Source organism: Mustelus asterias, chromosome 14, assembly GCF_964213995.1.
Source record: "Mustelus asterias chromosome 14, sMusAst1.hap1.1, whole genome shotgun sequence".
NCBI classification, from domain to species: Eukaryota; Metazoa; Chordata; class Chondrichthyes; order Carcharhiniformes; family Triakidae; genus Mustelus; species Mustelus asterias.
The window spans coordinates 8,383,812-8,411,095 of record NC_135814.1 but is presented as its reverse complement, the minus strand read 5'-3'; the positions used below and the strand labels follow the sequence as shown (position 1 = coordinate 8,411,095).

Here is a 27,284-nt window from a genome sequence, read left to right as displayed (position 1 = left end):
TGTCCAAATTTGGAACTCACTACAAGGAGTGGTGATGTATAATCGCATTGACGCATGAATTAGGAGTGGGCCTTTCAACCTCTTGATCCTGCTCCAATTGTTCAGATCATGGCTGATCCAATTGTGGCCCCAACTCCACTCTCCTGAAGGCACCCCATAATCTTTGATTCCCTTGTCGATTAATACATCCATTGGGAAAGTAGGAAGGAATAGAAGGCTATTCTGATTGTGGACTGCCATTAGCAGCCCCCTGAGAGAATAAAGGGTGTGAATGGCCAAACAGTAGAGAAGTTAAAATGAAGATGTTGGGGAAGGGGGTGGAAATGGATGGGACAGAGGTAACATTTCGAAAAGTGGAAGCAAAGGGGGAGATACCTTTATTCCCTCTGTTGACAGCCATTAGCAGCCTTTCCCCTAGTTTCTGTGGCTATGACTCATTCATTCCCTCACCCTACAGTATAAATATCTCCCACTGTTTATACCTTTTAGCTTTGACAAAGGGTCATCCGGACTCGAAACGTCAGCTCTTTTCTCTCCTTACAGATGCTGCCAGACCTGCTGAGATTTTCCAGCATTTTCTCTTTTGGTTTCAAAATCTATGAGGTTGTTTTAACGATGGATATTGAGTCTTGCAATATAAATTCAGCCTGCAGTCTGGAATTCACTCCTAACCGCCTTCCCATCTCATAAATTCTCCTTCCATGTTCCTCCCCAAAATCCTCCTCAACTGTGAAGCACCTTGTGACGGTTTGCTACATTAAAGGTACAACATACTCCGAGGCTGCTGCTAATCCCTTTATCCATTCCAGATGGTTTATCAGTTCATACGCAAGTCACCTTCAACGCGTTGACTTTGTTCTTCAGCGTCAGATGGTTGCTGCAGCTAGCAACTGACAGCTAAGTATCTCTCGTTTTGTATCTGAATATAAACAAAGTCAACAACAGCTGTCAGGATATGCAGCGGTGCATGAATATTTAAACACCCTCATCTTGTGTGATTAGTGGCTCCAACTGCTAGGCTGCCCTGAATCGGCATCTCTCAGTCTAGTCTGTTCTCAGAGCTATTTTCTGGAATCACCAATCCACATTTTCTTTCCACCAAGTCCCAGGACTATCCACCAGCTCTCTTCTCATCTCTGGCGTATTGGACTGATGCCGTATCCTGTATTTCACTCTGAGCTTCACTAGGTTCTGTGCCAGTTGAGCACAGTAGCTATGCCGACTCTCCAGTGCAATATAGAGGGAGTGGATACATCCAATGTTTTGATTTGATTTATTGTCACATGTATTAGCATAGAGTGAAAAGTATTGTTTCTTGCGTGCTATACAAAGCATATCGTTCATAGCGAAGGAAAGGAGAGTGTAGAATGTAGTGTTTTAATCATAGCCAGGGTGTAGAGAAAGATCAACTTAGTGTGAGGTAGGTCCATTCAAAAGTCTGATGGCAGCAGGGAAGAAGCTGTTCTTGAGTCGGTTGGTACGTGACCTCAGACTTTTGCATCTTTTTCCCAGTGGAAGAGAGTGGAAGAGAGAATGTCCGGGGCGTATGGGGTCCTTAATCATGCTGGCTGCTTTGCGCAGAAAGTGTAGACAGATTCAATGGATGGGAGCTGATTTGCATGATGGAATAGCCACATGCACGACCTTTTGTAGTTTCTTGTGGACTTGGGCAGAGCAGGAGCCATACCAAGCTGTGATACAATCAGAAAGAATGCTTTCAATGGTGCATCTTTAAAGTTGGTGAGAGTCGTAGCTGACATGCCAAATTTCCTTAGTCTTCTGAGAAAGTAGAGGCGTTGGTGGGCTTTCTTAACTATAGTGTCAGCATGGAGGGACCAGAACAGGTTATTGGTGATCTGGACACCTAGAAACTTGAAGCTCTCACCCTTTGTACACACAGAGGTAGACCATTCGGCCTAATTAGTCTCTGCTGGTGTTTATGCTCCAGATACTCCTTCAGTGTACCCGAACAGGCGGCGGAGTGTGGTGACTAAGGGATTTTCACAATAACTTAATTGCAGTGTTAATGTAAGCCTACTTGTGGCACTAAATAAACTTTTAGATGAGGCTCCTCCCATTCGGCCTACATCACTTCAGTATATCTTTCCATTCCTTTGTCTCTCATGTACTCATCCAATTTCCTTTTGAAAGCATCTTATCTAGTTGTCTCCACCACTTGCTGCAGTAACGAGTTCCACAATCAAATCACTTTCTGGGTGAAGGATTGGACAAACATAGCAAGAACAATGCAGGTGGAATATACTCTGGAGAAATGTGAGGTAATCCACTTTGGTAAAAGGAACAGAGGTGCAGAGTATTTCTAAAATGGTAAGAAATTAGAAAGTGTAAATGTACAAAGGGATCAGGTAATCCTTGTCCATAAGTCACTGGGGGCTAGCATGCAGGTGCAGCACACGATTAGGAAGGCTAATGGTATGTTAGCCTTTATTGCAATCCCACTTTCTCTAACCTAACCGTCAGCTAAAATCCCTCATCATCCTCAGCACCGTTCTGATCAATCTCCTCTGCACCCTCGCATCCTTCCCAAAGTTTGGTGACCATAAGACAATCCCACCATGCCAGGGATTAGTCTGATGACCCTCCACTGCACTCCTACTATGGCAAGTATATCCTTCCTTAGATAAGGAAGTCAAAATTGTACACAATACTCCAGGTGCAGCCAGCAAGGCTCGATACGATTGCAGCAAGACATCTTTACCCTTGCACCCAAATTCCCTTGCGTTGAAATGACAACATACTATTTGCCTTCCTAACTGCTTGCTGCAGCTACATGCAACTTTTACTGACTTATGAACAAGGATATCCAGGTCCCCTTGGACATTAACTCTTCCCAATCCTGCACCGTTAAAGAAATATTGTCATTCTGTTTATTTCTACCACAATGGATAACTTCACTTATTCACTTTATTTTCCAACTATTTTTGCTTATTCACTTAGCCTGTCGAAGTCCCCTTAAAACCTCCTTGCATTGTCCTCACAGCTTACATTCCCACCCAATTTTATGTCATCAGCAAATTTGGAAATATTATGTAAATATTACATTTAGTAAATTCTATCCAGCCTGGTTCACCTGCTGGAATGTTCTTTCTGCCTCTCACCTGGAAATAGTGAAGATGCAGAGCCTTACTCACATACTAAAACAGAAACAAAAATTGCTGTCGGGATTGACAGTTTCCTGGCTGGACTGTACAAAGCCTTTTAAGTGGTGCGCTTTAATTAAAGCTCCCTGATAGAAAACCGTGGAGTGTGTGATTATGTCTATCAAATAAACTCAGGATCAGCACAGGTAGGAAAAACAGATTGAAGTTTAATAAATGTGATTTTTGAAAATTAAGACACAAAATATCATGTGGATGAGGGAGGCCATCCGGCCTGCTGTAGTCTAACCATCTGGAGAAAAGGATATTTCCCCATTTACTAATTGTTCCTTAAAATATTCAAGTTTTTGCATCCTCTGTCCTAGCAGTTTGTTTCAGCTGTTTATCATTCTCTGTTTGAAACATTCTGATATCAGTCGAAGTTTTACCTTTTATCTGTTTGAATTCTTGGCATGCATTTTATCTTGGAGTAGTGTCCTGTATTTTCTGGGCTGTGTCCCATCTAAAGTACCTCTAGCGATCCCCTCTTAGTGGTCTTTCAGGGCTAAAAAATCCCACTTCTCCAATCTTCAAAGCTTCATCCAAACCCCATAACATCAAGGATTAACACTTATTCCTAACAGACCAATAGGCCAACCATCTTGTGGCTGTTTGGGGGACCTTCAGAGAGTGCTGCATTGTCAGAGATGCCAACTTTCAGTTGGGACATGAACTGAGTTCCCAAGTGCCAGTTCAGATGGATGTATAACAATACCTCCTGCCATTAATGGGAAAAGAGCAAGGGAGTTCTCTTGGTTAACATACATCTCTCAAGCAACACCACCAAAACAGATTAACGTGACTGATTTTGGGTTCTTGCTACATGCAAATTGGCCACCACTTTTTCCACATTACAACAGCGGCCATGCTTTGAAAAAGAGTGCTATACAAATCAAGCTCTATCTTCCCGTCTTCTGGCTCTTCACAAACGCTCCTGAAGAAAGCAGTCATGTGCTGATGTTATGAATATGGTCTACCAAAGGAGACTCTTGCCTTTCAGCTGTACGCATCATGAAACTGTGCGCCGCACATCTGTCACTGGACTGACATCTGGTGCTCCCACCAGCGTTTTCACAGCGCTGTCCGTCACATCACAGCACAAGATCAAAATCCATGTCCTGGGCGTAGATCATTTCTGGATCCTGGAACTCGTCTCCCAGTTTCTTCCACCAGGGCCCCCTTGTGAATTGCAGCATGGTGTTGTGTGACTGCCTGGCTCTGGCTGCGACAGGAACAGACCTGCTGCTAAACACCGCTGTGTCCTCCTCAGTGGCCTCATTCAAACCTGGAGCGTCTGGATGTTATAAGGCAAAAAAAAAGGTTAAAAGAAAAGGAAAGAAAGAAGGCAGGCAACTACAGAAGATACCATTTTGAATTGGCTGATATGGGAATGTTAGCAGGACGTCAGAAGTGAGGATGCTGGGGATAAACTGCAGATGTATCAGCATCAGAATCATAGAATAGAATCCATAGAATCCCTACAATGCATATCAAGGCCATTCAGCCCTTTGAGTCTGCACTAACTCTCCAAAACAGCATCTTACCCAGCTCAGCTCCTGGCCCTAAAGCTTAACCCCGCTCATTTACCATGGCCAATCCACCTAACCTACACAACTTAGATTCCCTACAATACAGCCCATCGGGTCTGTACCCACCAGAATCCCACGCAGGCCCTACTCCTGTAACCCCGCACATTTACCCTGCTAATCTCCCTGACACTCGGGTCAATTTATCATGGTCAATCAATCTAACCCACACATCTTTAGACTGTGGGAGGAAACCAGAGCACCCGGAGGAAACCCACGCAGACACGGGGAGAACGTTAAAACTCCACACAGACAGTGACCCGAGGCCGGAATTGAACCTGGGTCCCTGACGCTGTGAGGCAGCAGTGCCAACCACTGTGCCACCGTGCCACCCCTTTGGACAGATGGAAAGACAAGTTAACAGCTTGCATTGAAGTGTCTCTCAGACCTCAAACTCTGCTTGTCATTTTGTTATCCAGATACTGGCCAACCTCCACAATAAGGCCAAACTCAAACTGGGCTCTGGGAAAATAAAACAAAATCAGAAATGGGCCACACCCACATTTTATTTGATTTTTATATAATGCTTTGAACATGACCCAGAAGTAAGTTAAACTCTACCTTTTCCTTTCTGCTCCTGTCTGACTCTCCACTCCCAATATTTTCTTTTGATTTCAGATATTCAAGGTTGCACAGTTTCTTTATTTTATTTTCAGGACTCCTTAAAACGCATCCAAGACTTTTGTAATGTGTAACAACCAGTTTAATAAAAGCAAACTCTCAGACATTTGAAGCCGTTATTCGCTGATGGTAAGTTGTTGACAGACGGTGGTAAGAATAATCAGGAGCACATTGGTGGAGAAGTTGTGGAAATAGGTCAGGAATAGGGTTGGTATTGCGGAAGTAATGAATCACAGGAAATCTCTTTCACATTCTCTGTGACATTAACCTAATCTGAAGGTTGGCTTCTGCACTTTAAACAAAGGGCTTCAAGTAGTGCTGGCTCCTGCTGGTAAGATGATTGAACCCCAGTCACAGGGCCAGAGGCTCAAGTCTTTGGGATTCATTCTCATTCAAGTTTACTCGCTTGGCTGAGTGCCTTTTGACAGGTCTCAATCAGCTGGATAAAGACGTATTCATTGAATCGTACAGATCTTGCCCATTAAGCTCGGTGAGTCGTTAGAGTGATGTGCATTGGACATACACTTTCTTCAACCAAATGTTCTTTTGCTGAAAAAAAAGACATGCCGTAAAAGCTTTCCATCTCACACGCATCAGGACAGGTGCAAGAATGCCAAATTTCAAAGGGAGCGACAATGTATACTCAATGAGAAAAGGGTACTGATTGGTTAGCAAGTTGATTCTGATTGGCTATGCCCCAAGGAACCCTTGCTCCCCCATGCTTTTGTCGATCTGCCAACCAGTCATCACCCTTTTCTCATGTACAATAAATTTGGCATTCCTGCGTCTGTCCTGATGTGTGCAAGATGAAAAGCTTCAACGGTGTATCTCTTTTTCCAGGAATGTTCAAGTGACTGAATGAATGTTCTTTTGTTCTTTGAGAGGACACATGGGAGAACTGACCCTCGGCCTCTCCAGACTCCAATATTGAAGGAGTGCTCAGGAGGTGACTGTGTCCAGTGTGTGCACTGTGAAAGGACACTCACTGTTTAAAAGGGTCAATAAGTAAGCCGACTTACTCATCAGCAGCTCAATGTCCGTGTTGATCTGGGCAAGCAGTGCCTCCTGCCGCTGCTCCAACCTTCGCTCCAAGTTTCTACTCATGAGATACTGACCCAGCATCTCCTGAGTGTGAGAGTGTCGTTCATTTGTTCGCTCCTCAGACACTTGAGAAACCTGAGGGGAAGCATGGGTTAATACATTGTGCCAGTTCTGCCTGTTATCTTTGAGTAAGCAATACACATAGTAGAAGGTCCGAGTGTTCTGGTCCTTGGGTCACACCAGCTGGGGGCTAGACAACGATGGGGCATCTCAAATAGGGGTTTTGAGATTGGAAGACGAGTGATTGATAATTTTGGATCTGGGTGAATGTGTACCGCAGATCCAATCATTACTTAATGTAAAGCCAGTGTTTAAAGACATGCAGGGATGGTTTCATAAAAGCTATTCTGAAAATGTAGTTATTATAATCAAATAAAAAATTGCATAGGAAAATGAATCAATTGTTTGTAAATAAATGCCAGGTACTGTAAGGCAGTCTATAACAGTGTGGGTATGAATCTTTCACACCTCTCTGAATCATATCTTTTCATTTGCAATATTCAGGCTCCTTAAGGAGCCCATCAGCTGATTGTTCTGGTCCTTGGGTCACACCAGCTGGGGGTTAGACAGTGAGGGGCTGCTCAGATTGTAGGGGATCCGAGATCGGATGACAGAACTGACTGATAATGTCTAACCCCAGAGAATATATACTGCAGATCCAATTATTGCTCAACGTAAAGCCTGTGCTTAAAGAAACACAGGGATTGTTTCATAAAAGTTAGTCTGGAAATGTAATTATTATAATCGACAATAAAACTATACAGGAAAATGAATGGATTGTTTACAAATAAATGTACGGCAGTCTATAACAGTGCGAGTATGAATCTTTCACATCTCTCTGAACCTTAGCCTTTCATTTGTAACACTCCGGCTCCTAAATATAAGATCTCAGTTACCTAAACTATACAGCAAGGTGTCTTTGAGATCATCCAAAGTCAAGCCATTTGGGATTAACTCAATTCTAAGAGGGTTCCGCACCCTCAGTAAAATATAATTCCAGGGCAGAATATTGTGCTCCCCCACATCGGGTTCTGAGGCAGGAGGTGAATAAAATTGAATGGACGGGATTGAATGGAAGCACTCATGGGTGGGACTTCCTTGCAAGAGTGGATAGAAGTCCTGCCCATTGCCAATCAATGCTCAAGCGAGCATTAAATGGCAGTGGGAGTTAGAGACTTGGCGGTGGCTGCATGCCAGGCACTGAGTCTCAGGATGGCGAATGCCAATCACTCACCATCATTAAAATTCTACCCCAAGACTTTCCATAACCAAATTGAAATATTTCATGACCATTTTTCTTTCAAACACATCATGAACTCTGGTATTTGTAGCATTATTCAAACATTGGAACCTTGCACTGTGTGTTAGTTATCCAATAAAGTCAGTTTCTCACAAAACTCTCTCATTTTTTCAGATGTTTGTGTTCCATGAAAAGTGCTTATAGGGGTCCTCAGTCCATTTACCTGCACTGGATTTTGGACATACAAAGTGAAGCAAACAACTGAAGAGGAGGAAGTGGTCATAGGGAAAACATTGGAAAAGGTTGGAATTCTGCTCAAAGTTGGGAAAGTCTCACCCCATCTTCATAAAATTCCATGACTTTTCAAAGACTTACGGCCTTTACTAGTTTGGAAATTTCCAGACCTGGAAAAGTTATTTACAAATTCCATAACTTTTCCCTGTTTTGCTATGATCTAGGGAAACCCCATTCTAAAGTGGACTGATTGGTTCAATGGGATGAGTGAGTGGCTGTTTCTCAATCCATAGAATCCTAAAGTGCAGAAGGAGGCTTTTCGGCCCATTGAGTCTGCACCAACCACAATCCCATCCAGGCCCTATCCCCATAACCCCATGCATTTACCCTAGCTAGTCCCCCTGACACTAAGGGGCAATTTAGCACGGTCAACCCACCTAATCTGCACATTTTTGGACTGTGGGAGGAAACCGGAGCACTCGGAGGAAACGCACGCAGGCACGGGGAGAATGTGCAAACTCCACACAGAAAGTGACCAAGCCGGGAATCGAACTCGGGTCCTTGGCGCTGTGGGGCAGCAGTGCTAACCACAGTGCCACCATGCCGCCCACATGTCTTTATGTTTGAAAAAGTGAAATCCAGATTTAGAAGTGACTTTTGGGAGACCAGGCCAGAGCTCTGGTGCGGAATACTCACTGGATGAAGTTTGACGTGCGCATCTACTTTAGCACGCAGTTCTAGTCTCCGGGTGTCTGTGAGGCCCTTTGGTTCCTGCCTGGGGGTGATGCATGATCTCAGATTTCGACGCTTATTTAAGAACTTCAAGACCTGCAACCAGAAAAAACATTCTGAAACTCTTCTGAAATTCTAGCTCTTCACTAACAAGAGTAATGTCCCTTTCTCAATAACAATTCAAGATAACTGCTAAATTTCCAGACATGGAATGTGGTTCTATGGTACAGAATTCCTAATTGAACTACAACATTCCTTTACAATCACAGAATAGGATTGACAAGTTGAGTATCATTTATAAAAGATCTCTCCTGTTTGCTTTTAGGATAGCAAGTCTAAACAGGCCTGTAGCCTTTGCACATTGTAAACATATTAAACATTCAAGCAATAAATAGTCATTTCAAAGCAAATCATTTTTCTGGGTGTACGTTATCCAATCTTTTAAACATTTCCGATTAAGATGCCATTCCTCGGTCTCTCCAGATTTTTCCAGTGCAAATCCTGGGTGGAGAATGGTGCACAGTTAGTCCCTCCAGAATGCTGCTCCAACATTGCAATTCCGTATTTCTTCTCCCCAACAAAGTGTTACATTTCAGCACGTCAGGAAAGCACTTACAGCTCTCTGGATAATAACAGCTGCCCTGAATTCCTTAAGGGCCTGTTTCTGTTTATTGAAGGCCTTTCTCTGCCTGTGTCCCAGCCAGACCCTCTGGATCAGCAGTGCTGACTGCGTTCTCTCTTCTTGTAGGTATTTGTCCATCTCGCCTGCAGAGGATGATAGGTATTACACTGTGCACCAGGGGATTAAACAGAACTGGGGCAAGAAGGCATTCTAAATAGTCTTATGATGCATCTCCAAAAATTACATACAAGATCAAAGTAATGGTCTGTTTGAAATGCTACTGAACAATAAATTAGCAAGGACACATAAGAGATGACACTGGCCTTCAAAATAATGTGAAATAATCCTGATGTCACTGCAGAATTGGGTAAAATTGTCTATTAATTAAATACACTGAATATGTTAGATGAATACGATGCAGTGCACATGTAGCATTGTGTGGCGAGTACACTTGACTAAGAATCCAGGTTCATGAATGATCCTGGGAGTTGGTGCTTGCCTGTTGCTTTGGCCCCCCGATGTATTATGGTTTCGTCACTGGGGTCTGATGGTAAGCCAGCTTGATTTCTTTCCCTCCCACAGTAGCTGGGCGTGGACAAAGTCTTGGTAGTTATCTGACATGAATGGGAACTGTAGTTGATTTGCCTGCCAGTTGCCAGCAATTGATCGGGAACTGTTAGTAGAATGTTGAAGAATTCAACACAGTTTAAATCACAAGGCGCCATATTGTTCTCAAACCTTGCCTGATGCAGATTGGCCATTTTCTAAACACAAAGACTGTATCAAGAATTTAGTTTCCACTTCAGAAAAAAGCATCAAATAATCCCAGTTTAAATATAGTCTACTCTGAAACTGGTAAAAATGTTGCAGTAACATTAAACAGCCCCATCTGCTGGGAGTAACCCAGCTTCATCAATGCTCAATGTTTCGCGGTAATGAAGATCCTGGAATAGAACAAGATCCCAATGTATTTATTTGAAATACTCTATACAGTTTCATAACCCGAGGGAGCTTCTACATTTGCCTGAATTCAGAGTTATTGAACCTATTTTTATGGCTCATTTCAATTGCCTGCCTTGGTAATTTGTCCCACAAACGTATGACCCTTCGATCAAAAGAATTCTGCCTGATGTACTTTTGGAAATCAGTGAGTTACTTCTTGGTCTCCCAGCTGAAGGGAGTTCTGAAGAGTGATACGCTTAGTGAGCCTCCCAAAGGACAACAATTTGCCGTTACATAATGCTGCCCATGCAGAACAGTAGCTTAGAGTACGTTACAATAACAAATTGCATTTATTTATACAGAGCCTCTTATGCAGTGAAATGTCACAAGGTGCTTCACAGGAAATTTATCAAAGACAGACAGCAAGTCACAACAGAAGGTATCAGGACAGGTGGCCAAACGCTTTGTCAAAGGGTTAGGATTTTAGGAGCATCTTAAAGGTGCAGATAGAGCTAGAGAAACAGAGGCGCAGACAGCAGAAGGCACAGCCACCGAAGACGGAGTGATGGAAATTGAGAATATTCATGACACCAGGGTCGGAGGGGTGCAGACATGTGACAGAGCTATGGGGCTGGAGGAGGTTCCAGAGAGGGGGAGAGCTAAGGGCCAGGAGGGGTTTGAAAAGGACAAAAATTTCACTATGGAGGGGCTGCCGGACCGGGAGACAATGCTGGTCAGTGAACACAACACATAGAAGGTGGCGAGTAGGTGACTGAAAGGATTTTGAAGGAAGAAATTGCAAATTTAAGCAGTTTTGTTCCTCAGTAGAATTAGGACAAATACACCAAATATTTGAAAAGGTATTTACTTGCGGGGACAATTTCCATTAAGCTCAGTTGCCGCTGTCGAAACTCTCGGAGAGCTCGATGGCGTCGTAGCTGTAGTTGGCATTTAAGCTCCTCCTCCTCTCTTATCTTCTCCAGCCGTTGCATTTCCCGCTCACGTTTTGCCCTAAGTAGCATTTCATGTGAATACAATCATTTCTCATCAAACGCAGCCATATAGTTGCTAAATATGTCACAGACACAAGGGATGCAGGAGGAGGTTATTCAGCCCTTCATGTTGCTTGATTAATAAGGGGATCGGGGGTTATGGGGAAAAGGCAGGAGAATGGAGATGAGAAAAATATCAGCCATGATTGAATGGCGGAGCAGACTCGATGGGCCGAGTGGCCTAATTCTGCTCCTATGTCTTATGGTTTCTGCCAGACTTTTAGATCATACTTTATCAATTTCATTTGCCTCCCGTTTTTCCATATCTCTCAATACCTTTACTGAACAAAAAATTACCGATCTCAATCTTACGAAGTTCCACTGGCCCAGCATCAACAGCTGAATAGAATATCAGATTTTGACTGGCCTTTGTATGAAAAATGCTTCCCAATTTCCCTCCTCACTTTACTAAATTTTTAAAAATTACTTTTGCACGAACTTGAACATTTGGCTTTTATTTGAGATATTAAAAATAGAATTCCCTATATTACAACAGTGACATTTCAAAAGTATATCACTGGGTTCAGGAAATCCTGAGGGCATGAAAGGTGGTAAAGGAATCCAAGCCTTTCTCTTTAGAATTCCCTGTTCTTAATCTCCTACTGGCAGAATTCAAATTCAGCAAAGGAATGTTAGTTTGAAGCTGAGGGTTTATTCACTGCATTGACTACTGATTCTCGGTTTCCTGTCTCTCTCTCTCTGCCTCGTCTTCCATCTCTCTCTGACCCAATTCTCCCTTCTCCCTCATAGAATCTTACAGTGCAGAAGGAGGCTATTCGGCCCATCGAGTCTGCACCGACCACAATCCCACCCAGGCCCTATCCCCATAACCCCATGCATTTATCTTAATTAGTCCCCCGACACTAAGGGGCAATTTAGCATGGCCAATCCACTTAACCCGCACATTTTTTGGACTGTGAGAGGAAACCGGACCACCCGGAGGAAACCCATGCAGACACAGGGAGAAAGTGCAAACTCCACACAGACGGTGACCCAAATTGGGTATCAAACCTGGGTCCCTGGCGCTGTGAGGCAGCAGTGCTAACCACCGTGCCGCCCCTCATCACTCAGTTTCCCTAATGGTCCCTATTCTCAGCCATCTCTGTACCCAAAGACTCTACTCTCAATCACATATTTTACTCTCTTTGCTATATGCTACCTTTGTCCAGCAGCCAAAATGCTCTCTGAGCTAATTAGATACACACCGCTCTGTCCAAACTCGGTGACCCCCTTATCCTGTTTCTCTTCATAGGACATAATAAACATACAATCAACAACAGTCAGGGAAAGACCCTCAGGGTCCATCCAGACACAGACACACACACATGGCTTGGGTCACTGTGTGTGGAGTTTGCATGTTCTCCCCATGTCTGCGTGGGTTTCCTCCGGTTCCTCCAGTTTCCTCCCACATTCTGAAAGACATGCTGGTTAGGTGTATTGACCTGAACAGGCGCCAGACTTTGGCGACTAGGGGAATTTCACAGTAACTTCATTGCAGTGTTAATGTAAGCCTTACTTGTGACAACCCAAAGCAAATGGGAGTGGTGGGGAGCGAGGGAGGAAAATCAGGGAGCGAGGCAGAGAGATTGAGGGAGGGAATTCCAGAGGTTAAGGCAACTGAAGGCACAGCTGTCAATAGTGGAGCAAAAAAATCAACCTTGCGCAATATCCTTTCCAAGTCATGCAGTGAAAGAATTTAATTGATTTGCAGGCATTTATCGACTTTCATCTAAGTCAGAGGATAAAAGCTTTACCTGAAACTCCTTTGTAAAGTTGTCACTACTTTCGGAAGCTTCTTCACTCGCTTTCTTGTCAGATATGCTCTCCATGCTGCTTGGATCAAAGATGCAGCTCTATAGAATTTCTAAAAACGCCAAGATTCATGGCTTTATTTTTAAGCTTAAACTTGAAATAGTAAGAAATATTTTTAAAATCAATAATGACAAAAGACCACTGAACCCAACAAATTAATCCATCGATCCTGAGTTTGAACTCGACCAGCCAAGTGCATTGATTCTTCCAAAAAGTTTTTGATTTCACTGCTTTACTCAGTAAATTGTTCTATACGTTTATCACCCTTTTCCTTAAGTTAAAAGGAATATTCATAAAACCTTGCCTTCACCCCACTGTGATTCTTTGGAAAAGGAGAGATTGCACAAAGATGTTTGCATAGGGAAAAGTAAGTGTTGATGGTAGTGGTAGGATTATAGAAGGTGCTGATAGTGGCATAAAGGTAAAATAAATGTGTTAATTGGAGGACAAAGATCAATGCTCAGTAAAAGCAAAACTTAAGAACAAGTGATGGATGGCCCTGCGGGGGAGGGGGTGTGTTGGGACAAAAAAAATGGACTTAAAATAAGGGTCAACATGGAGGAGTAAGTTCATAGTCTAAAGCTGTTGAACTCAATGTTAAGTCTAGAAGATGAGGTTTTTTTCCCTCTAGTTTCCATTGGGTTTCACTGGAACATTGCAGCAGGCCAGGAACAGACATATGGACATGACAACAAGATGGTGAGTTGAAATGGCAAGTGACAGGAAGGCTGAGGTCATGCTTGCGGACTGAGTAAAGGAATTCTTCACAGCGGTTACCTAGTCTTTGCGGAACACTTTTGCTCAGTCCGCAAGCATGATCCCAATCTTCCTATCACCTCCTACCGCTCCACACATCCTGCTTCCTGTAAGAACTCTATCCCATTCTCCTAGTTTCTGTTTCAGTGATGCTACCTTCGTAAACACCACTTCTGGCATGTCTGCTTTTGCCCTTAACTGTGATTTCCTCCCAACTGTGGTCGACAGGGCACTCAACCGTATCTGACCAATCTCCCACACCTCTGCCCTCATCCCTTCCCCTCCCTCCCAGAACCACGATAGCGTCCCTTTTGGCCTCATTTTTCACCCCACCAGTTTTCACATTCAAAACATCGTCCTCCGCCATTTCTGCCAACTCCAACATGATGCCACCGAGAACTGACCTCTCGCCCTGTCAACATTCTGCAGGGACCTGGCCCTCCACGACACCCTGATCCAATCCATCATCATCCCCAGCCCCTCATCCACTTCCCACTACCTTCCCATGACATCGTAGAAGGTGCAAGACCTGCCCCTTTATCCCCTTTTTGTCCAAAAAACACCAAACACTCCTTTCAGGTGAAGCACCTCCTTCAATTTGCTTTACTGTGCTTGCTGCTCCCAATGAGGCCTCCTCCACATGGGGAAGACGTAACACTTTGCAGGCCTTCACTCAGTCCACAAACATGACCCCAACCTTTCTGTTGCTTGCCATTTCAACTCACCATCTTGCTCTCATGCCTCCAGGTTCATCCTCTACCTGCTGTAGTGTTCCAGTGAAGCCCAATGCAAACTGGAGGAACAACATCTCATCTTTCAAAGAACAAAGAACAGTACAGCACAGGAACAGGCCCTTCGGCCCTCCAAGCCTGCGCCGATCATGATGCCTGCCTAAACTAAAACCGCATGCAATTATGGAGTCCGTATCCTTCCATTCCCATGGAATGGGGGAGGATGATTCTTTGAATGTGAAAACTGGTGGGGTGAAAAATGAAGCCAAACGGGACCCTATCGTGGTTCTAGGGGGGAGGGGGATGGATGAGGGCAGAGGTGTGGGAGATTGGACAGACACGGTTGAGTGCCCTGTGATCCAGACATTCACCACCCTCTGTGTAAAAAACTTGCCTCGAACATCTCCTCTAAACTTTTCCCCACGCCCCTTAAAGCTATGTCCCCTAATATTTGACTTTTCTACCCGAGGAAAGAGCAATTAGACACTTTAGAGCCTTCTGGACTCAACGCTGAGTTCAGCAACTTTAGACTGTGAATTTCCTCCTCCATCTTGACCATTTTTCTAAATCCATTTTTTAATCTCAAAGTAACCCAGCCCCTTCCCTCACAGAGCCATCTGTCACTTGTTCTTAAGTTCTGAGCGCTAATCTTTGCGCTCCCATTCTGCTATCTTACTTTTATGATACATCAGCACCTTCTATGGGCGGCACGGTAGCACAGTGGTTAGCACTGCTGCTTCACAGCTCCAGGGTCCCGGGTTCGATTCCCGGCTCGGGTCACTGTCTGTGTGGAGTTTGCACATTCTCCTCGTGTCTGCGTGGGTTTCCTCCGGGTGCTCCAGTTTCCTCCCACAGTCCAAAGATGTGCGGGTTAGGTTGATTGGCCAGGTTTAAAAAAAATTGCCCCTTACCAGAGTCCTGGGATGCGTAGGTTAGAGGGATTAGCGGGTAAAATATGTGGGGTTAGGGCCTGGGTGGGATTGTGGTCGGTGCAGACTCGATGGGCCGAATGGCCTCTTTCTGTACTGTAGGGTTTCTATGATTTCTAGTCCTTGACACTGCCATTAACACTTCCTTTGAATGTGCCCCAAACATCTTTTGTGCAGTCTCTCCTAGCTCACATCTATCACTGACCTTCTATTTTGCTCCAAACCTCTTAAAGAGTCCCCATCACATTTCACCCTCCCTTTAGCTCAGAAAAAGAGTCATAGGATTAGAAATGTTAACTCTGTTTCTCTCTCCACAGATGCTGCCAGACTTGTTGAGTTTATCCAGCATTTTCTGTTGGATACTATATTTCCTTTTTAAGTGTACATCCAATTCTATTTGAAAATTGTTTTACCAAAACCAGTGGAACGCTGCATATTTTAATTGTCACGGAATTATTAATTCTATGCCACTGAGTGTGCTAATAATACATGCCTGGTGGCTAACTCCTGGGGTGGACCCAGCATAGAGGAGTTCCAACAGCTGACTCAAGTCCTTGTCAAAGCCTCTTCCTGTCCAGTGTTTGCTCAGAAGAGGACATAAACCTGGGAAACAAACAACTTTACTTTTCATACATTGCTTGACAACTATTTTCACAATGATTAATTTTAAAAGTGCAAAACATAATGTTGGGAATTACAAGTTACCTGATATATTACCTTTATAAATCCAAGTTCTTTTTCGGACCGTGTTGACATAATATCTAATCTGTAATGCACATTTTTATCACTAACTCAAAGCCATCTTGGTTCCGAATATAATGGTACAAGTGCCTGTCCCTCATAGTCAGACACTCAGTAACTAATCAAGGGACCAGGTCTCCAGAAGAGGGGAGCTACTGAAAGGCAGCACCCTGCCCTTACCTCCAACACTGCTGCCTCCCCCCTTCTCTCCAAACATGCTGCACCCACAACCCCACATCCGCATCCTGCCTTCACTCACCTTTGGTCTCGGGTCTCACCAAACAGCACAGTAGTAGTGATGAAGTTTTGACCATGAAGGAATTCACCATCTAATTGCATGTGAACTGACACAGTGATGTTATACTGAGGCGGATCTCATTTTTCCCAGTGTCAAAGAGTGAATCAACAATTCCTGATATTCACATTACCAAATGGAATCATTTTGCAGAGTGTCTCCTGCCCTTTTTGTTACTATAAAGAATGGATGGTATCTTTATACCATCCTAGAAAGGTAGAATCCTCCAAGTTAGAAAACTGCAGGCTCAAGTTATAACGTATGTCTTTCATGCTGAAAGGCTCCAGTCACTCAAACTTCTCCTTGACCTTCACTGTGATCGTGTTACCATCAGAACATGGTAGAAATGAATGTCGTGCACACCAGGAACAGGATTGTGTCACAGGCTTCAGGACCCTGCTGTTAGGTTAAAATGGGAGTCAGAAGCTCACACTGTGTGGGGAAAACAGTGATTTTTCCCAAATTAGCAAATTAGTGGCCAGAGGGCAGTTTCCTCATCCTTTCGGGGTTCTCAAAGCTGGAGGGCCAATCAGAGGCCCACATACAATTAAGAAGCAGCAATTGGTCTATCAAGGTAGATGAGAGAGAGGGCACCGCAAAGTGGGAAACCCGCGCTCCAACTTTTTAAAATATCACATAAAAAAAGTCCCGAGGAAGCTCTCCACAAGGCAGCCTGGAGCTGCAGCTGTCATGGCCATGCAGACGCTACGACAACAGATGAATGAACACCGCTCGACAATCACCAGGCAAGACTGTTCCCTTCCTGTCAGGGAACACTTCAGCAGTCAAGGGCATTCAGCCTCGATCTTTGGGTAAGTGTTCTCCAAGGCAGCCTTCAAGACACACAGCGCAGAATTGCCGAGCAGAAACTGATAGCCAACTTCCGCACACAAGGATGGCCTCAACCGGGATCTTGGGTTCATGTCACACTATCTGTAACCCCCGCCAATTGGCTTGGGCTTGCAAAACCTTACCAACTGTCCTGGCTTAAAACAATTCACACCTCTTTAACCTGTGCTAACCCTCACTCCACTCGCATTGTTTGTACCTGTAAAGACTTGATTATCTGTGAGACTTCTTACTGTGCCCACCTCAGTTCAACACCAGCATCTCCATATAATAATAATCCCTCAATCAACATCACAAATGCTAATCCAGTCATTGTCACATTGCTGTTTGTGGGAGCGTGCTGAGTGTAAATTGGTTTTGATTTGATTTGATTTATCGTCATATGTATTAACATACAGTGAAAAGTATTGTTTCCTGCGCGCTATACAAAGCATACCGTACATAGAGAAGGAAACAAGAGAGCACAGAATGTAGTGTTACAGTCATAGCTAGCGTGTAGCGAAAGATCAACTGTCATGTTTCATACATTACAATACTCACTAAATCACAGAATTATTTCACTGGCTGCAAAGCATTCTGATACACTTACCAGTCATGTAAGGTGATATATAAATGCAAGTTGTTGTACTGGTACCACCATGGCTCATCAGCCTGCAGCCAGCATGGGCCATAGCTTCAGGAGAAGCACAACAAGGGAGATTCAGTATAGAACTTTTGTGAAGGCTTCTCACAGACATGCATGAGGAGATAGAGGAATAGTGATAATGACAAGGATTAACATTCCAGAGGCCTAGGTCTATATTCTAGGGATGTCGGTTCAAATCCCACAACAGCAGTAGATGTGATTTAAATTCAATTACTAAATCTGGAATATAAGGCTGGCCTCAGTACTATCATTGACTGTTGTAAAAGCCCATCTGGTTCACTAATGTCCTTTAGGGAAGGGAATCAGTCATTTTTACCTGGTCTGGCCTACATGTGACTCCAGACCCACGGTAATGTGGTTGACTCTTAAATGCCCTCTGAAATATTCAGTTCAAGGGCAATTAGGGGTGGGCACAAAAACCGGCTTTGCCAGTGATGCCCCCATCCCGTGAAAGGACAAAAAATAGGATGGTTATTTAGGTGTTGAAGCCAATAACATTTAAAAGATGGGATTACTGAATGAACAGGTTGTGGAGAGGCAGACAGTTGCTGCCTAAGGAGACAGACTATCAGAAGAATTAATTTGGTGCTGATAAAAGATCATATACCCAAGGTTGGTGGCATAGTGGACAGTGAAGAAGGTTATCTATGATTGCAACGGGATCTTGACTAATTGTGCCAGTGGACTAATAAATGGCAGATGGAGTTTAATTTAGATAAATGCGAGGTGATGCATTTTGGTAGATCGAACCAGGGCAGGACTTACTCAGTTAATGGTAGGGCGCTGGGGCTAGTTATAGAACAAAGAGATCGAGGGATACAGGTTCATAGCTCCTTGAAAGTAGAGTCACAGATGGACAGGATGGTGAAGATGATATTCGGTATGCTTGATTTCATTGATCAGAACATTGAATACAAGAGTTGGGCTGCCTTGTTGAAATTGTACAAGACATTGGTAAGGCCACACTTGGAATACTGTGTACAGTCTGGTCACCCTTTATAGAAAGGATATTATTAAACTAGAAAGAGTGCAGAAAAGATTTACTAGTGTGCTACCAGGACTTGATGGTTTGAGTTATAAGGAGAGGCTGGATAGACTGCGCCTTTTTTCCCTGGAGCGTAGGAGGCTTAGGGGTGATCTTATAGAGGTCTACAATATAATGATCTAGATAAGATAGATAGTCAATATCTTTCCCCGAAGGTAGGGAGTCTAAAACTAGAGGCATAGGTTTAAGGTGAGAGGAAAGAGATACAAAAGGGTCCAGAGGGGCAATTTTTTCACACAGAGGGTGGTGAGTGACTGGAATGGGCTGCCAGAGGTAGTAGTAGAGGCGAGTACAATTTTGTCTTTTAAAAAGCATTTAGACAGTAAGATGGGTATAGAGGGATATGAGCCAAACGCGGGCAATTGGGACTAGCTTAGTGGTTAAAAAGTGGGTGGTGTGGACAAGTTGGGCTGAAGGGCCTGTTTCCATGCTGTTAACCTCTATGACTCTACCGAGAACATTAACTCTACCGATACTGCAGATCTGCTGAGCATTTCCAGAAATTTGCTTTAATCCAGAAAAGATAATTTTGGGTGTAATCATGGAGAAGAATTGCAGTTGCAGTGGTGAGGGGGCTGGGGTGACAATAAGGGTGATATTTTAGAACTAACAAGAAAATGCCAATTTAAAGCATATGGGGCTGGAAATCATGCACAAGATTGTGCAGGACACAATTCATCATTACTAATCACAGACCAAAAATTGAATGTACCAAATTTGTTTGACTGTACCACACCACTCACTGTAGTTATCAACTTAACTGTTTGGGACCTCCTTCTTAAAAGAAGAAAACTAAAAGAAATTAGTCTGGTTTAGTTTCTGCCCTCGGGAAGTGCCAGGTACCAGGGACACCCTTACAAAATGCAATTGCTCTAAGTGTTAATTAAAGCATTGCTGGAAATAATTAGTACTTCACGTACCTTTGTAGGAAGTGCAAAGAATCTTCAAGGTGGGAGGATGGGACTCAACCATCAATCGCATGATTTTAATAGACGTGCTTCCTATAACTGGATTGCTGGTCGTAAAAAGCTTGTAAATTAGTTCATCCAGAATGATGCGGATGTGTTTCTCTTCAACAGTGAACAATACTGTCCTGAAAGGGAAATCATTTCTACAATTTAGTATGTGACTTTCCTGGTGCTGTCCAATGTTTACTGATCTTTACAGGATATCGAATTTGATGATCAGCCATGATCAAAATGAATGGCCGAGCAGGCTCGAAGGGCCGAATGGCCTAATCCTGTCTCTATTTTCTATGTTTCTATGATTTTAGTCAGGTGGCACTACAATTAGCCTCAGCACCCTTGGCTTATTGTCGGAGGAAGCCACCACGGTTCCTGCTCTTGAAAACTGCTCAATAAGGAGACCCTGTGTGGACACTGAATGAGAGAATCGGGCTCGACTGTTACGCCCCTGTGACAGAATAGCCTGTGACATTCCCTGCTTAGTTCATGCTTGAAGAATAGCCATTTGGGTGAGACTTGCATAACACCCCAGTGCTCACATAATTATTGCACTTTGTAATAGGAGGCAGGGGTGAGGTGGAAATTGATGGATAAGGGAAAACATACCATGGAATGAGTGGGACAAAGGTTCGATTCCCAAATTTGCTGAGTTCCTGATTTTAGGTACATGATTGTGAGGAAGTGCCGAGAAAAGGTGTCTGCCTTTCTATGGAAAAACTAAATTGCAGCAAGTGTACATCTAAAGTTGCAGTTGTACAATTTCTCTTTCAGGGCTGCATTAACTCAAGTGCTGGATGATGTTATCCACCTGCCCTCTTGAATCCATTTATAATCCGCAGAGAGTGGCAGAAGAGAGGGAGGCCTCATTGTCCAACCACCCCCCCACCACTCTCACCAAGAATCAAATACTGTATCATGTAATTAAAAAGTGAATACAGAAAGATATAAGTTTTCCTTTTGATGTGAAAGATGATATATGTACAAACAAGAACAAAGAAAATTACAGCACAGGAACAGGCCCTTTGGCTCTCCAAGCCTGCACCGACCATGCTGTCCGTCTGAACTAAAATCCCTACCATTCCAGGGACCATATCCCTCTATTCCCATCCTATTCATGTACGTGTCAAGACGCCCCTTAAAAGTCATGATCATTCCTCCCTCAGGCACCCACCACCCTGTGTAAAAAAACTTGCCTCGTACATCTCCTCTAAACCTTGCCCCTCGCACCTTAAATCTATGCCCCCTAATAATTGGCTCTTCCACTCTAGAAAAAGCTTCTGACTATCCACTCTGTTCATGCTCCTCATAATCTTGTAGACTTCTATCGGGTCGCCCCTCAACCTCCGTCATTCCAGTGAGAACAAACTAAGTTTCTCCAATGTCTCCTTACAGCTAATGCCCTTCAAACCAGGCAACATCCTGGTAAATCTTTTCTGTACCCTCTCCACATGTGTGGAATAGACTGTCAGGAATGATCTTTGAAAAGGAACAGACAATTATATCAGAGGTAAAATGGAGTTAGGATTCCATGACCTTAGGATTAGTTTGAAGAATGGAATGGTTATTGAGGAAATTAGGCCAAGTAGTGAGAAAGGAGCTAGTTTAACCATGACCAGTGATGGATATGGTTAATCATGGTCTCTTGGAACTTTGTTCCTTAATCCTGGTGTCCCGGATGTTGTCAAGGAATTTCTCCAAGCTTTTCCTGAAAATGGCTGCTTTTTTTAAAACACTGGACAGGATTCTCTGGCCCACCTGGCTGTGTATTTCTCAGTGGTGGGAGCATTGTGCCGTTCGCTGGTGATGGGATTCTCTGTCCCGCTGTTGTCAGCAGGAATTCCCATTGAAGCCACCCCACGCCGCGCGAAACCTGAGGGTGGTGGGCGTGCTGCCGGCAGAACTAGAGAATTCCATCGGCGTGAATGGTCGGAGAATTCCGGCCTCCATCTCTGGAGTTAGTATAACTAGAAATTGTGGAGGATGGTACACAAGGTTGTACTATGCAATGGGTAGGACTGGGATGGATGAGTATTTATGGGCTTTTCCTACATTTTGTTTTGCATGTGACACTCTAGCATTAGTCAAAAGGCGGAGTGCATATCTCTCTTGCACTGGTCCAAAGCCAGGATTATGAAATTCCCACAGTTTTACTGGACAAGACTCCTGCGGATTTCTTGCAGTGACTGTATCCATTTACAAAGTAGCCTGGAGCTCACCTAAGGCAGGTCCCTGCTTAAAAGGGGGTTACTTGTGTCGAAGATGTATATTGCAGTGAAGGGATTTGAATAGCCTAAATCTCAACACAACAAAAAAAAACAAGTGAAAATAAGGTTATGTTAGCATCGTTCTACATGCAAGATAGACGTGACAATTCATTGGTTGGTAGCTGATTCCAAGTTGGAGCTCATGGTAACATACACAGCTATGGACAACTATGTTGTTCTAAAACAGTGTTAATACATATTCTTCAGCAGCATAAATCATTGTTGTGTCATTGATTTTAAACAGATGATTACAGACATTTGAATGTTATAGGACAGACTTCAGCATCTAACCTGTTCACCTGCAGGATACTGAGTAGGACAGACAGCATGATCGCTCCAGTTTCCATATCGTCAGTGAGCAACAGTTGCAGAAAGCAATCAGACTGAAACACTGAATTGAAAAGGGAAAGGCAGTTAGCAAAGGATGGCACAACCTTGATCCTGCAAATGTTGCGCTGCGGCCCAAATCTTAACAGCTGGCATTTTTTTTTTCACTTTTGTTTGTTCCAGGACTTCAATATGGGATAAGCTTTCAATGAGATTTTGAAATGTCAGGCCCCATCTGTCTATTCAAGCGGCTGTATGAGAAGTCGAAGCACTTCTTCAATGAACAGAGAGTTTTCCTCATATCCTGGCCAATACGTGACCCTCAAACGATTTCACCAACACAGATTATCTGGCCATTAAACCTCACTGCTGTTTGTGAGACCTTGTTGTGTGCAAACTAACTTCTAGTTTTCCTGCATAACAACAACCAGACTTCAAAACTCCATATACATGAAAGGATCTCCATAAATATACTTGATGGACCGAATGGCCTCCTTTTGTGCCATTAAGTCACTTTACGACGGAGCTCCATACACAGTAAACTTTGTGTTATTTAAAGTTTATTCATTAGTCACAAGTAGGCTTAAATTAATACTGCAATGAAGTTACTTTGAGAATCCCCTAGTCGTCACACTCCGGCGCCTGTTCAGGCACACTGAGGGACAATTTAGCATGGCCCATGCACTTAACCAGCAGATCTCTGGAGTGAGGGAGGAAACCAGAGCACCGGAGGAAACCCATGCAAACACGGGGAGAACGTGCAAACTCCGCTCAGACAGTGACCCAAGCCAGGAATCGAACCCAGGTCCCCTGGCGCGCTGTGAGGCAGCAGTGCTAACCACTGTGCCACACTCATACCAATTAGAATTCTCTATCAACTGGAATTTCTGATGTTCCCCTAAAACGAACGATCACTTTACCAACTGCAAACAATTACAAAGTTATCCGGAACCTGTATTTGCTCACTGTATAATTCCATACTTTTATGTTTTAAAGAATTAGAAGTAACAAGAATACTGTTTACTTCCTGAATGCTTGCATGTTCATGCTCCAAATATTCCATTATATTCCATAGGTAATTGGAACTCTGCGTTCACTGGCATTTTTCATTAACAAGTACCACCCATTCCCCCCACATAAAGATTTTTGTGTATTCTTTTTGATAGTCAAGCCTTTTCTGAACTTAAAAGGAACAAGGTCATCTGGGTAGGACGTGAAGGCACTTTGAAAATGCATTTTTGATTTATACAGGCTCTACTGTTTGTCTGGACTTCAGTGAAGGTAATAAATGATGTGGGTTGGGAATCTCCTTCTGTTTTGCTGTGCCGGTAACCCCAATCTGCACTAGGGCAGTTTATCCACAGACCAAAACACAGGCCATTTCTTCTTCACTCTTTTCAGCTTCCTAAGCAAATAGTCACAGATACACTAAGGTCATTCTGTTATAACGTAGAATACTTGACCCAGTGCATTTTCTAGGTCAGGCCTACTTCTGGGATTACATGGAGCTCTTGGCATGAATATGCTCAACATTAAGAGCTCATTGTCTCTGAGGAGGGCATCTGAAGTTGCAGCCAGAATTTAAAGCTCCTTAATACTTGTTTAAAGGGGACACAAAGTGTCAGGGCAATTAGCAACATGGAGCAGAAACCTAACAGAGACTATGTTATACTGATGTCTTCAAAGCTACAGGGCTAAGTGTAGCTGAGGGGGTTGACAGTGTTTGCCCCACACAGCATGTTCCATTATTCAGCCATGGTTAAAGTGTACCCAAGCTCCACATATTTGCCATTGCTACATATCTATTAATACCCTTAACCCTAACAATAAAAAAATTCAGCCGGAATTTTCCAGTTGTTCACACCTGGCCACTGCAGCAGCGGGACCAGGGAATCCCGCTGGCGTGAATGGCCGGAAAATTCCTGCCTTCCCGTTCCAATTGTCCCAGCATTCACAGATATTTTGGCGATAGAGAGTTCAAGATTTAACCCTTTATGTGATTTAACTCCTAAACAGTTTGGCTTCCATTTTAAAGTCATGCTTTCCTGTTCTGGATTTTCCCACTCAAGGCATAGCCTGGATTTTTACCAAGACGGGACCACTTGTGAGCCCTATAAACATTGCGGCCAGGACCCGATACAGGATTCCTAATTCCATTTCTCAGGTTTCCAATTTACAACAGGATATTTCAAGGGTGTGGGCTGGCTGGTGTTTCAAAAGGCTAATGGACTGCTGGGCTCTCAGCCACATCTCATTATGTATTCTTGGCTGAGGGCACAGGCATCCAAGAGAGTACTAAAACACATAAGCCCAAGTGAAAACATCGCTTGATTAAAAGCTCTGTCTCCCAGATTTTTGATGCCAATTTTACAATGTTTATTTACAGAAGATAAAGAGGTTTCACGTGCTTGCAGTTTCAGATATTGATAGCTTAAAGGTACTAATATAGATTTTTTTTGAAGAAAGTGGAAAGGTACCATTAACTACTTTTTTTATACATCTGACTCTCACTATGGTGCTCTTTGCTTCTATACAGAATAGAGTGGGTGAATGGGTATGGACGTGCCATGGCTTGGATGGAGGGCATGAGGGGCCATAGGGAGTGAGTGGCAGGGCATAGCTTGGCATGAGGGCCAAAGTGGCTGAATGTGGGCGTGAGGAGAGTGTGTTTGAGGTGATGGGGGCGAGTTGGGAGGGTTGGAGGGCTTTAATGTTTTTATTTTAACTGGGATGAAGTCTCACAGCACCAAGGCGGGCCTTTTAAATAGCTCGCCTTGGCATCCTGCAGCCTCTAAACATTTTCCCAGGGTGGCTAGCCCAGCTGAAGGAAGGATACATTTGCATTGGAATCCATGCAGAGACGGCTGATTTCTAGGATAAGAGGACTTTTATATTTTTCCTGTTGTTGGGTGCTGAAACTCAATGCAGTACATAATTATATTTCTGACCAACTGAGACATCACTTCTGTGTTCAAAACTCTCCTGCAGATGCTGCATTGACAGGCTGGGTAAAAGGAACACCAGTGATGATGACTGGCTGCCTAATATGGTCAAAGTAATTTGTGGGACTGAAGGGTGGCCATTTGGCCCACTGCATTCCAGCTCCCCGCAGAGCAATCAGGTCATTCCCACGCTCCCACTCAATCCCTGTAGTTTATTTCCTTCAAATAATAATTTTTTTCTGAAATCCTTCATTGTTTATGCTTCCACCACCCTTGTGTGATGTGTAAGACAGGTTCTTCCTCACATTCCCCTTCACCTCTTGCCCATAATCTTAAATCTGTATCTCCTAGTTCTTGTGTCATCAGCTAATGGGTACAGCTTTTCTTTGTCTAGCTTATCTAAACCTGTCATAATCTTGTACAAGTCTATCAAATCCCCTCAATCTACTTTGCCCCAAGCGGGGCAAAAACAGTCTTTCTAACCTAACCTTGTTACTATAATGCCCAAATCCTTTGATTTTGATTTGATTTATTATTGTCACATGCATTAGTATGCAGTTCTGGTTATACAAGTAACACATTTATCTACAATGTGTTACCATTCTCTTCCCCTATCGATGCTAATTTCTCAAGTCTGTTCATGCAAATTGTGCAGAAATAGCTCAAGTGTGCAGGTGTTCAAAAGTGTGGCAGAGCAAAGCTTACTGCTGGCACACTGGTTTGCGTTGTGAAGTAGCATCTGCACCATCACTGGAAGGTTGCAGTTCCACTCAATTATATTCATTCCCGACTGTGTTTCTTCAGAACTGTCAAACTATAGCAGCAACTAGCACACGACACACTCATGCAGGCTTTTATTTTGGACAATAAACGGTGCCAGACCTTACAAAGGAAATCTAGGATTTCTCCCTGCTGACCTCAGCAATAATAAGCGCAGAATATGTATTTTATACTCGAATGCACAGGCAATTAGGAACCAGGTAAATGGAAGTGTAGGACATGAGTTAGCCCCAGGATTTCAAAGGTGCTGAAGAGATAAGCAATGGGAGCCTCTGGCTGTAAATCATCATGATATTGGCATACATGTAACCCTGGGCTACTGCTTTGCAATTTACGGAAAGATCTAAAAAGGATGAGCAGCAGTTAAAAGTAGGCAATCCACAAGATGTATTTAATATCAATTTCTCTATATGACGTACAGCAAATCCATAAACTCAACAGTCAGCATATAAGGGTAATTGTTATCTTACTAATTTTTCATAATTACAGGTCCTCCAAAACCATATTGGAAAAAGGGAAGGAAATTTGCCCCCTCCAACTAGTCTTCATATTTGGAAAAGCTATTAAATTCAATATGACCAATTAGTCTGTCAGAATTATCTGGGAGTACCCCTGTTGCTGTTTTTAAACACATTGTCACCACCAATGCTGTTCTCACAAGTCTCCATTCAGACAAATTGTGCAAAAATAGCTCACTGCAGATGTTCAAAAGTGTAGTTAAACTGAAGCTCTTTGGTCTCAGAAACAACTGAATCATTGCATTACAAGACGTATTTAATATCAATTTCTCAATGCACCTGCCGTTTCTGTATATTACGTAAAGCTAATCCATAAACACAGCAGTCCGCATATAAATGCTGTAATTGTTATCTTACTAAATATTCTTAATTACAGGTCCTCCAAAACCATATTGG

The 27,284-nt window shown here is 43.4% G+C and overlaps 1 protein-coding gene across 9 annotated transcripts in view; it reads right to left on the bottom strand.

Annotated features, from left to right (window-relative positions):
* Nucleotides 1-3,306: 3,306 nt before the first annotated feature.
* The window catches only part of iqcb1 (IQ motif containing B1), a 41,727-nt gene continuing 17,749 nt past the window's right edge, over nt 3,307-27,284 (bottom strand). For 8 of the 9 annotated variants that reach the window (XM_078227856.1, XM_078227854.1, XM_078227853.1 and 5 more), the window contains exons 6-14: nt 22,613-22,712; nt 20,013-20,185; nt 16,010-16,119; nt 13,043-13,152; nt 11,105-11,247; nt 9,289-9,437; nt 8,637-8,768; nt 6,385-6,541; nt 3,307-4,452 (exon numbers count right to left, since the gene is read on the bottom strand). In XM_078227856.1, the coding sequence (XP_078083982.1) occupies nt 4,250-4,452; nt 6,385-6,541; nt 8,637-8,768; nt 9,289-9,437; nt 11,105-11,247; nt 13,043-13,152; nt 16,010-16,119; nt 20,013-20,185; nt 22,613-22,712 (1,277 nt within the window). In that variant the 3' untranslated portion in view covers nt 3,307-4,249. The remainder of the gene's footprint in view (nt 4,453-6,384; nt 6,542-8,636; nt 8,769-9,288; nt 9,438-11,104; nt 11,248-13,042; nt 13,153-16,009; nt 16,120-20,012; nt 20,186-22,612; nt 22,713-27,284) is intronic. The other variant, XM_078227857.1, reaches the window with a different exon arrangement.